This window comes from Lampris incognitus, chromosome 19, assembly GCF_029633865.1.
Source record: "Lampris incognitus isolate fLamInc1 chromosome 19, fLamInc1.hap2, whole genome shotgun sequence".
Classification (NCBI taxonomy): Eukaryota; Metazoa; Chordata; class Actinopteri; order Lampriformes; family Lampridae; genus Lampris; species Lampris incognitus.
Window position 1 is genome coordinate 36251787 of NC_079229.1, and position 12436 is coordinate 36264222.

Genomic DNA, 12436 nt, shown 5'->3' on the forward strand with positions numbered 1-12436 from the left:
CCCCGGGTGGACATGCCGGACTACACCTCCCCGGGTGGACACGCCGGACTACACCTCCCCGGGTGGACACGCTGGACTACACCTCCCCGGGTGGACACGCTGGACTACACTACACCTCCCCGGGTGGACACACTGGACTACACCTCCCCGGGTGGACATGCCGGACTACACCTCCCCGGGTGGACACACTGGACTGCACCTCCCCGGGTGGACATGCCGGACTACACCTCCCCGGGTGGACACACTGGACTGCACCTCCCCGGGTGGACACGCTGGACTACACCTCCCCGGGTGGACACGCTGGACTACACTACACCTCCCCGGGTGGACACACTGGACTACACCTCCCCGGGTGGACACGCTGGACTACACTACACCTCCCCGGGTGGACACGCTGGACTACACTACACCTCCCCGGGTGGACACGCCGGACTACACCTCCCCGGGCGCTGCACGGCGGCTGCACGGCTGGGATGCATGACACGCAGAGGAAGGGTTTCCCCAGGGGGATCAAGACGTAGTAAAATAAAATAGATTAAAAATAAACAGTACACTTTACAAAATAGGCAAACACAGTGCAGGCACATGTGACTACTGTGGGCGAGAAGAAACATTAGAGCATGTTGTCAGAAATATGAGGCAGAAAGAAGGCGTCTGACTCAGAATCTCAGAAAAATCAAAATACAATTTGATTTAGTAGATATTCTACGGAAGAATTCAACTGAGTGTTGTAAAATCTTGTTTCAGTTTCTTAGAGTAACTAATTTAATTACGAAGATTTGAGTTGGGGTTTTTTGGGGGGGGGATTAGCGTAAATAATAGTCTGAGCCACACTCCATACCAGCTGGTGGCGGTAATGCGCCAATTCGCTGTTTTCCAACCGCCAATAAACACGAAGAAGAAGAAGAAGGAAAAAGAAGACGAAGAAGAAAATCGGCTTCCACTGGCCTCCTGACGACTAGGGGGCGGTAATGTGTCAGGGGCGGCGGTAATGTGTCGGGAGGGGGCAGAAGAAGAAGACCCGGTTCTCCTTCAGCTGGCGGTTCGGTCTGTTGTCGCTTGCTCTACTGAACCGGGTTCGTACCGTGGGTCAGGCTTCGTCTGTAAATGGCTGGTGTTGTTCGGAACCTGTTCGCTCCGTGGCGTTTCGTCAGGTCGGCCCGGTAAGCAGCAGGGGGAGTGGGCTACCTTCAGGTCCTGTGTGTGTGTGTGTGTGTGTGTGTGTGTGTGTGACGCGGCTGAAGCCACTAAAGTAACGGTAACCTACGTCAGACCCGTCGGCTTTAGCGTTACGTACAAACGCGATATGGTTATTAAACACATTGCTGGTCATTTTCAGCCTTTATCTGGCGCGACTGTAGAGAGAGACGGGAAGCAGGTGCTGCAAATAACCCCGGCTGGGTTTGAACTCGCGTGCGTGGTGACCCGCTTGACGTGTCACTCAAACCAGTGGGACGGCGTCGTTAACGCCGCACGTTTAAACCTGGACTCAGGCCGACTGCGAGGCTCCCTGCCCTGCCCTGCCCTTCTGTTTGCGGCTGCACAAAGGAACCAGGTGGCAGCCATAACCTTAGCTGGCTCCAGGTAGCCAGTCAGCTGCAGCAGCGCGCTGAGCCCTGTCACCTTTGCTCCAGATTTGTTATGCACACGCACACGCACGCACGCACACACACACATGCACACACACACACACACATGCACACACACTCTTATAGGGATGTCACCTTTGCTCTGGATTCAAGTCAAGTCAGTTTTGTTTGTACAGCCCAATATCACAAACTACACCGTCTCTGTGCACTATTCCCCCGTTGCAGGGTTTTTCAGGGAGGTGCTCCTTATCCTATGAGAGGGTCTAAGGACAGGATGTTGTGTTGCTGTAAAGCCCCCTGAGGCACATTTGTAATTTGTGACATTGGGCTATACAAATAAAGCTGACTTGACTTGACTGTCAGGTTGCATTGGTGAGTAAATGAGCATCGACATAACTTGCACGACCGGCACTGAAAGATTTTTAAAAATAAAAAGTAAACATGTTGTAAAACTACAGTCGGGAAGATGCATTGTGTTATAAACTAAGAATCCCTGAATTAAAGAGTATATATATATATATATATATATATATATATATATATATATATATATATATATAAAACCTGCACACTCTGACGCCACTAAACTAAAGTATTTGATTGGTGTGACGACCTGAGAAGCTCCCACAAAGTCAAGTCTGATGGACTGGAGGTGCCCTATCTCTTAAATAACACAACTCTGTTCTCCATCCGTATGAAGTCGTCTGCAGGACTTCACTGTAGCCTGAGCTGCCTTGTCCTGAAACTGTAGTCAGTAATGGACAGCATGAGGTCCCCATAAGAAGAGGACAGGTTAGTGTGTGTGAGAGAGAGACAGACAGACAGACAGATGAATAGAGAGAAAGGGGGGAAGATGAGAGAGAGACAGATGAATAAAGAGAAAAGGAGGAAGATGGGAGAGAGACAGATGAATAGAGAGAAAAGGAGGAAGATGAGAGAGAGACAGATGAATAGAGAGAAAAGGAGGAAGATGAGAGAGACAGATGAATAGAGAGAAAAGGAGGAAGATGAGAGAGAGACAGATGAATAGAGAGAAAAGGAGGAAGATGAGAGAGAGACGGATGAATAGAGAGAAAAGGAGGAAGATGAGAGATGGAAGTTGGCACCAGACAAATGCTGCTCATTTTCAGCTGTGATGTCTGGATGCTGGACTTGTCACTTTAACAGATTACCAATCCACCTCTATCTGCAAATGCTTGTCCAACATTGCCTTCCTGTTTATCTGATGGAGAACAGTGAAAATAGCTGGTGTAGTATAAAGGCTCAGCATACATAAAACAAAACGGTTCACACCAAGCTTAATGGTCCACATGTCAACACCAAGATGTTTCACACCTTTTCCAAACTGACTATCCTGGATAATGGGGCAGGGACTCCAAGGAGTCGTGCGTCATCTGTACTGCTGGGTGATATGTAAAATATTATTACTGTGAAAATTATAGGGAATATTATTTAACATCAAAATATCACAATATCTGCTACATATGTAAAATACCACGTTTAAGAATCCATGAGGTTCATCACTTGTCTGGTGATGTAAAGTATAATACAACGATGAGCCAAAACATGACCACCTGCCCAATATTGTGTAGGTCCCCCTTGTGCCACCAAAACAGCACCGACCCGCCGAGGCATGGACTTTACAAGACCCCTGAAGGTGTCCTGTGGTATCTGGCACCAAGACGTTAGCAGCAGATCCTTCAAGTCCTGTAAGTTGTGAGGTGGGGCCACCATGGATTGGGTTTATCGGTGCAGCACATCCCACAGATGATCAATTGGATTGAGATCTGAATAATTTGGAGGCCAGGGCAACACCTTGAACACTGTGCAGTGTGGCAGGGCTCATTATCCTGCTGAAGAGGCCGCTGCCATCAGGGAACACCATTACCATGAAGGGGTGTACCCGGTCTGCAACGACGTTTAGGTAGGTGGCACGTGTCACATTGACGTCCACATGAATGGCCGGACCTGACCCAGGTTTTCTCAGCAGAACATTGCCCAGAGCATCACACTGCCTCCAGTGGCTTGTCATCTTCCCACAGTGCTTCCTGGTGCCATCACTTCCCCTGGTAAATGGTGCACACGTACACGGCCATCTACAGGATCTAAAAGAAAATGGGACTCATCGGACGAAGCGAACTTCTTCCACTGTTCCAAGGTCCAGTTCTGATGCTCACGTACCCATTGTAGGTGCTTTTGACATGGGTAACGTGGACAGGGGTCATCATGGGCACTCAGAACGGTCTGCAGCTACGCAGCCCCATATGCAGCAGGGTGTGATGCACTGCGTGTTGTGACACATTCCTCAGTAACCATCACTAAACTCTTGTGTGACTTGTGCCGCAGTAGACCTCCTGTCAGTTCGGACCAGACGGGATCGCCTTCGTTGCCTTCGCACATCAATGAGCCTTGGGCGCCCGACACCCTGTCGCCGGTTTGTGGTTTGTGGTTCCTCGGACCACTGTCAGTAGGTACTCAGCACTGCTGAGCAGGAGCAGCCCACAAGCCTTGTTGTTTCAGAGATGCTGTGAGCCAGTCGTCTGGCCATAACCACTCGGCCCTTGTCAGAGTCGCTCAGGTCTTCACTCCTGCCCGTCTCTCCTGCATCCAACACGGTGACTAGGAGAACTGATTGTTCTCTTACCATCTAATCTACCCAGACCCGGACATGTGCCCTAGTTTGGAGATGCTCAACATTATGCGGTTCACCTGTGAGTGGTCATAATATTCGGCTCATCAGTGTATCAAACCAAACCTAGTTTCCATTAGCACTTCCTCAGATATTTCAGTCTCATTAGAAATTTTAGGCCATAGATTGTTGTTATCGCTAATTTATATGGCAAAATTGGGTATCACAACATGACAATATCCAAATTTCATCCCATTATATTATTGAAAGACGATTAGAGATAATATTGAATTATTGCTCAGCCTTACTGGGTTGATGCCAGCACTGCCCCAGTTAACACCATTAACACTTAAATATTCTTCCCTTCCTTTCTTTCTCCATCTCTCTCTCTTCCAGGTCGGTCCAGCTGTCTGCCATCCCCACCCTGAACTTTCACACCACTCCCTTGTCCATGATGGGTACGTGCATGTCGTTCTTCTGGCATACAAACAAGAATGAAGCCTGATTGATTATTATTCTGACTCCTCGGTTGTGATTGATTTAGTTACTAAGTTAATTATGACTAATATGGGGGAGGGGTTCACCTAAATGGAAATGGGTTTGACTCAAACCCATTCGACCGTTAGATGTCGTCATTGTGTCGTGAGCTGTATGTCAGACTCGTACCGCTGTTTATTCATGGAACCTCGTGGCCAAATGCCAGATTATAATAAAGTGCTAGTATGAATGGTGTTGCGATATTACTGCAGTTCTCCATCAGGAGTGTAACCTGTGTGTTTTCAGGGGCTTCAGTGGAACAGTTCAACCAAGCTAAGGACCGACTCGGCACGCTGAAGAAAGACCCGGGCAACGAGGTCAAACTCAAAATCTACGCCCTCTTCAAACAGGTGGGCTCCTTGGTCACCGTAAACCGCTCGGTCATGGCTCAGCTACACCCCAGGCGAGATGCCCTCTAGGGGATGACGGCTGAACTTGTTTCCACACGGCTCGACGTATACAAAGAAATATCATGAAATAAAAGCTGAAGGGTGTCCGGGGAGCGTAGCATTCTATTCCGTTGGATCGGTGGTTCGAATCCCGGTGTTACCTCCAGCTTGGTCGGGCGTCCCTACAGACACAATTGGCCCATGTCTGCGGGTGGGAAGCCGGATGTGGGTATGTGTCCTGGTCGCTGCACTAGCGCCTCCTCTGGTCGGTCGGGGCACCTGTTCGGGGGGGGGACTGGGGGGAATAGCGTGATCCTCCCACGCGCTACGTCCCCCTGGTGAAACTCCTCACTGTCAGGTGAAAAGAAGCGGCTGGTGACTCCACATGTATCAGAGGAGACATGTGGTGGTCTGCAGCCCTCCCCCCGGATCAGCAGAGGGGGTGGAGCAGAGACCGGGGCGGCTCAGAAGAGTGGGGTAATTGGCCAGGTGCAATTTGGAGAAGGGGGGGTAAATAAATAAAAGCTGAAACCCTCTGCATTTACCTCCCGTTTGTCTGAAACACGTGTCAGCAGTGTGTTTTCTCGACCGTCCAAACACTTTTCACCGTTTGTGTTCAACAGTGGCTCTGCAGTGCGACACCCGGCTGTCAGTACGAAACTTTAAGTCGTATAAATGTCTATAAATGTATTGTTCTCTTTCTACTGGACATGTGAATTTCTACGTATTTTAGAATGAATGTTGTTTCAGAATAGCCGTCAGTGAAGTCCATAGAAGATGTTCTACACACGTGTGTACTGGAGTATGACAAGTTTACAAAAGACAAAGAATACAAAGAATGCTGTTTCTGAACGGGTCATATGTCAAACGTACAGTTGCAACGAAGCAGGAAGTGGAGTTTACACTGAGAATGTCCCACTGCAGCATGTTAATACAGGCAAATGTGAGGGTTGTTGTCTATTGTGTGTACGTATTTAACGAAGGAAAAGAACTTCCTGTTTGACAGAGAGAGAGAGAGAGACTGTACAAAGGGTTGGCTATTGAAAGGCCGTAGTATTCACTGTACATGTGACTACATCTGTGTCTCCACCCTCCTCACCTAAACCCAGTCCACCCAGGGACCGTGTGACACGCCTAAACCCAGTATGCTGGACTTTGTCAACAAGGCCAAGTGGGACGCATGGAAATCTCTGGGCTCCATAGCACAGGTAACCCACCCTAACATTTAACCCTCCACCCTGCCATACACCACCCTGACAACCCTCCACCCTGTCATACACCGCCCTGACATTTGACCCTCCACCCTGTCATACACCGCCGCCGTACGACAACACCGTCATCCAATAACACTGTCATACAGCACCAGCATCATATATAGCAACACTGTCATACAACACCACCCTCATACAACAACACTGTCATACAACACCAGCATCATACAACAACACTGTCTCATATACCAATACTATCATACAGCAACACCATCATCCAATAACACTGTCATACAACACCAGCATCATATATAGCAACACTGTCATACAACACCACCCTCATACAACAACACTGTCATACAACACCAGCATCATACAACAACACTGTCATACAACACCAGCATCATACAACAACACTGTCATATAACACCACCCTCATACAACAACACTGTCATACAACACCAGCATCATACAACAACACTGTCTCATATACCAATACTATCATACAGCAACACCATCATCCAACAACACTGTCGTACAACACCAGCATCATACGACAACACTGTCGTACAACACCACCCTCATCCAACACTGTCATACAGCACCAGCATCATATATAGCAACACTGTCATACAACACCAGCATCATACGACAACACTGTCGTACAACACCACCCTCATCCAACACTGTCATACAACACCAGCATCATACGACAACACTATCATTCAACACCACCCTCTCATATAGCAATACTAACATAAAACACCACCCTCTCATATGGCAATACTATCGTACAACAACACCGTCATCCAACAACACTCTCGTACAACACAACCCACTCATATAGCAGCACTATCATACAGCAATACCATCATACAACAACAGTGTTGGGGATGACATGTTACAGTAATACTTCACTCTTAGCAGCAACGAAGTAATATAACACATTTCTAATGAGTACTCAGTAATATCGTTACAGTTACTATGTCAAGTAACACATTACCACCTGAAATATACCAAGTATGGATGCAGCGTGTCACGTAAGCGGTGCGGAGCGAGTCTTTTGGCTGAACCGGCCAGCGGGGCCAGTCCTAAACACAAACGTTCCTATCAGGTGACCAACAGCGGTTCCAGCTAGCGGCGACCAACGACCTCGCTGAAGTTAGTCGATTGGTTGGCCGACCAGCGACGTTGCTGGTAAGCATGGAAGTGGGAGTTTCCCTGTTGGCCGTGAATCACTGCCATGGTTCACACACTAACGAACGTGCTGCTCGTGGATACGTCTGAAACACCTCACTGCAAAAAGTCCAGTTCACAAACACCAGCGGTGATAGCCGCACGCAGTTAGAGTGAACATTATCAGCGTCGTCACAGAGCTGGTGGTAACTGAAGCACCTTTATGAGGGCTGTCACACCCACACTTTCCGGTCATCATAGCGGCAGTCATTATTTCATGTCAAAATAAATTGGCGCTATTTAACTGTACAGAACAGCCAGGGTTTGAGAACTGCTGCTCCGTACAGAACAAACAGCTGCTTCCTAACTGTAGTCCTGGTCCAGCCATGCACGAGGCTTTAACCCAGTCTTGTTCACCTGCTACACCGACTGTGTCTGTGCTGCGTGTGGCAGCGTGCCAGCCCTGTTTTCTGAGGAGATTTCAAGTGGGCTACTTTGGAAAGTGGATAAGTAAGTGGCAAATGCTTTAACTGGTACTGAATTAATTAACTAGGTCGTTTTAACCGCAGGATCGTGGATAAGATTAATTTATTTAAATGTGCAATGAAAGAAAAAACCCCACAGGGTTTGGATTGTTGCGTCACATTGCCTCTGGCACAATGAGGTATTTATTTGTGAACAGGTGTTGCTCCTGTTGGAGGGCCGCGTAGTCGCGTGTAGAGAAAGAAAAATAGACCAGCCACATAAAAATAGAGATCAGCAGTGCAGGTGCCTGCGCGGGGGCCGTGGTCATGGCAGCAGCTGCAGTTTATTATAACACACACATTCTGCTGCGGCAGACGTGTCGCACCGCGTCCATGCCTGGTGTATTTAGGCCGTAAATTAAGTGTTTTTGTTTTTTTTAAAGAAATCGTCCACACTGGGACACTTCCGCCAGTGCGCCACCAGAAAAAATATCCCCCGAAGGATTTCCTGGTGCCGAAGTTCATTGGCTGAGTTGGCTACAGAATCAGTCTCTGTTTTCGAAATGAGTACCCTCCCATTACTTTCAGTTTATCAAAGAAGAGGACAAGAACATAATTCATCAGACTTCCATCCATTGTCTGGCTGCCCATCCCTGTGTCCAAGGCCATTTGTTTATTTAAAGAGGTCTCGGCTGTTTAATTTTTCTATATCACACTGTTGTTGCTATAAGCCAGGGATGGACAGCATGATCCAGAAAGGGCCGGTGTGGGTGCAGGTCTTTGTTCCAACCAAGCAGCTACACACCGGATTCTTTTAGTCTAATAGTCTTTGCTAAGGACCTTGATTGTAGAATCAGGTGTGTAACTGCTTGGTTTGGAACAAAGACCTGCACCCACACCGGCCCTTTCTGGATCATGTTGTCCGTCCCTGAAGCAGTCAATATAAGCTGTTTCAGGTCTACAGCTTCATTAGGCTCTACAATATCGCCTACCACTGGATTTGTAATGAACTGCAGTAAATGAGCTTCTGTGCTTTGATTCCCTGCTATGAAACAACATTACCCACTTCTATTTTATAATGCCTAGTCGTACTTTTGTGGTTATTTTTGTGAAAGTAGCACAAAAGTAGAGTAATTAGTCACGTGTTACTCTACACAGATAGTAATATTGTAAAGTAACTAATTATTTTCAAATGAAAGTAACTAGTAATATGTAATGCATTAAATTTGGAAAGTAATTTGCCCAACGCTGTACATCAACACTATCGTACAACAATGCCATCATACAACAACATTATCATACAACACCATCCTCATATAGCAGCACCATCATACAGCACTATAACAACGTTATCCTACAACATTGTGATTGTACACCATCAGTGTTGCCCCAGAATGAATAGTACTCATAATGTTCGAACCCCTCTCTCTCTACTCCCCAGTAGACTAGATATGATGTAAGAATCTCCGGGCCACACAGGAAATAGAACCCTCAACTTGGCAGTGTTGGTGCCTTGCTCTCCCCATTGAAGCAACATGGACATCTTTGCTCTGCGTTTATGGACCCAGAAATTTTTGAAGAAAATGCTAAATAGCAAAATCTGTGGTTTTGAATTTCTGCTTTGCCGTTGATGGGCCATGTGGTTTAAATTGATAAAAAATTATTCATCAGGAAGAAGCCAGGAAGCAGTACTGTGATCTGATCGACTCCCTAGTAGCGGCGGAAGGCGGCTCCACCCAGCTGGCCGCACAGCCTGCTGCGAGTGGAGCATATGAGACGCTCTTAGTCACCACAGAGGATGACATCACTACTATCAAGCTCAACCGGCCCAGCAAGAAGAATGCCATCACTACAGAGGTAAAGCTGTGTGTTTGCAGGGCTGATGGAATGGATAGTAATACCCAAGACAACATGTTCAGTGATGCTGCAGTAGCAGGGTAGTAAAGCCAATTGCGCTACAGTTGCATCGTGGGTAATGTCAGCACAGTTCACAGTTGAAGTTCAACTGGCCCTTTGGCCACAGCGCCTTGAATTGGCCACACAAAATAAGAAACCTATGCACAAAATGTTAAGTGTGTGCTCCTGGTCTTAAACATGTGCTTGATTTGGATTCAAGACATGTACACAAAGTAAATCTCTACATAAAGTCAAGTAAAGATGGTTGATAACATTCACACACACCCACTCTGACCGCTAGTACAGATCAGATCAAGGTATGTGCCAGATATGATCAAAATATTAGTTTAGGTATTCGCTAGCTCTTAACTGTTACCCATGCAGATATCCAGCAGCCCAGCTGAGACCCCGTCTCATTTGTGCATGAGGAACACACACTTTCCTCCTCAGGACGGTCACTGTGGGTCTCCTTACTTCACAAAAACTCTTCATGAAATGTGAAAAATTAAACTTTGAACTTTTACAAACTGATTACTTTTTTAAGCTGCACAACATTTTTCTCCTCCATCTTCTTCCTCCTCTGTCCCGCTTTCCTGTCTGTCTTCTCCCAGATGTACACTGAGATTATCAACGCTCTGGATCAGGCAGCTAAAGATGACTCTGTCCTCACAGTCATCACTGGTACACACACACACACACACACACACACAAACACACACACACACACACACACACACACACACACACACACGCTTACTTGCTGGTTGCTTGGGACTCAGGTAGCAGAAGAAGATGACTGCGCAGAGATGGTTTTTAAAATGGCATGGGTGGTGCGCTTCTCCCAATGCCACATGACTTGATTGTAGAGGAGATGGTTCCAATGGCAAGGGGGATCACTTGTAGGAGGCTGTTGGAAATCCAGTTTTTCGGAGAGACTGCCTCGAAGCGTGCCGCCACAGCTTGCTTTTCTGTTGGGGTAAGCTCCCGTAGCCTTTTGTCTTCCCAGACTCACCCACAAGGCAGTGGGGCAGTGGTTGATAGGTGCCAGGGCATGTCCATCAAGGTGGGCTTGCACACCGTATCTCTGGGGCCCACTGCTGCTCTGAGATCCCCTGCCCAGTTAGCCTGGGGCCGGGGAGGCCTGGCAGGAGTCTTGGTGCAGGAGAGGCTATGTACTGGCAAGGGAAGGCTTACACGCTAGGATGCTCCCCTGTTCGCCACAAGGCTAGCCAGCGGCAGCGAGCTAGAGGCAGGAGGGCTGCAAGCAGGTTGGAAGAACACATGCACCTTCCCTCCAACTACACACTGCTGCTCTAGACGCATCACAACACGCTGTGGCCAGCCACACACACACACACACGTTTGTTTCTCTATGCTTGCGGGGACCCTTCATTGACTACATTCATTCCCTAGCCCTTAACCTGAACCACCATAACTACATGTCTAACCTTTACCCTAAAACCAAATTCTGACCCTAAAATAGACCCCTTTCCTCATGGGGACCCATAAAATGTCCCCACAAGGGAGGTGGTTTCTGGTTTTGCCATCCTAATGGGCACATTTGGTCTCCATCCATCCATCCATCCATCCATTATCCAAGCCGCTTATCCAAAACGGGGTCGCGGGATGCTGTAGCCTATCCCAGCAGTCAATGGGCAGCAGGTGGACGGCCTGTCCAGGGTGTCTCAGGGTGTCTCACCCTGGACAGACCGCCAGGCACACACATACACACAATATTCATTCTCAAATGTTGGTCAGATATTTTTATAAAAGGTTTGTTACAGTGACTTTAACAGAAATCCCCCTCACACACACACATACTGGGGATTATTTCTGAAAACTTTGAAATAGTTGTGTACTTCTGTACTTTTACACACTGTCTCTGTCTGATACCAGGTGCAGGTGACTTCTACTGCAGTGGGAATGACCTGACAAACTTCACCAAGATCCCGGAGGGCGGGATCCAGCAGATGGCCAGAGACGGAGGCGAACTGCTCAGGTGCTGTTTGATTGGCTGGCATGTTGATTGACAGACTGTTTAGCCAGCTGATTGGCTGGCATGTTGATTGACAGACTGTTTATGTTTAACCAGCTGATTGGTTGGGTGGTTTTGTTTTGTGTAAAAATAATAATTAATACCTTTATTATACAAACAAAACCTGGCCATAACAATAACAAATTAACAAATAACACAACTCAGACTGAGCTATTACAATTATTTTAGTACTTCACAAAACAATGAAAATAAGTGAGGGAAAAATAATAATAATAAAATAAAAAGACGGGTCTAATCAGAAATCGGTATGTTTTTGTGAACATTCAAAGCTTGCATGGTTTGTATACGTTTCAGTGTGCTTTCTTAAATGTGTTGACTCAGTCATGAAGACTAAGAGCGGTGGCCTGGCAGTCATACATCCACATGTATAGATACATTGTGTAGCCATGATAATCAGGCTATGGTGCCACATTTCCATGTTTTATCCTCCATTATAACTCCAAATGTGATATCCTTATATTCTCATTTGGGCAAATGAAAGTCCTTTTC

General features: G+C 47.2%; 1 protein-coding gene across 1 annotated transcript in view; it reads left to right on the forward strand.

Moving 5' to 3' along the window:
• The first annotated feature begins 1003 nt into the window (after nt 1-1003).
• Nucleotides 1004-12436, forward strand: part of eci2 (enoyl-CoA delta isomerase 2) — a 20178-nt gene continuing 8745 nt past the window's right edge. Inside the window, exons 1-7 of the mRNA XM_056299498.1 lie at nt 1004-1163; nt 4615-4676; nt 5002-5105; nt 6254-6352; nt 9667-9852; nt 10503-10572; nt 11788-11890. Coding sequence (XP_056155473.1) covers nt 1108-1163; nt 4615-4676; nt 5002-5105; nt 6254-6352; nt 9667-9852; nt 10503-10572; nt 11788-11890 — 680 coding nt within the window. The 5' untranslated portion in view covers nt 1004-1107. The remainder of the gene's footprint in view (nt 1164-4614; nt 4677-5001; nt 5106-6253; nt 6353-9666; nt 9853-10502; nt 10573-11787; nt 11891-12436) is intronic.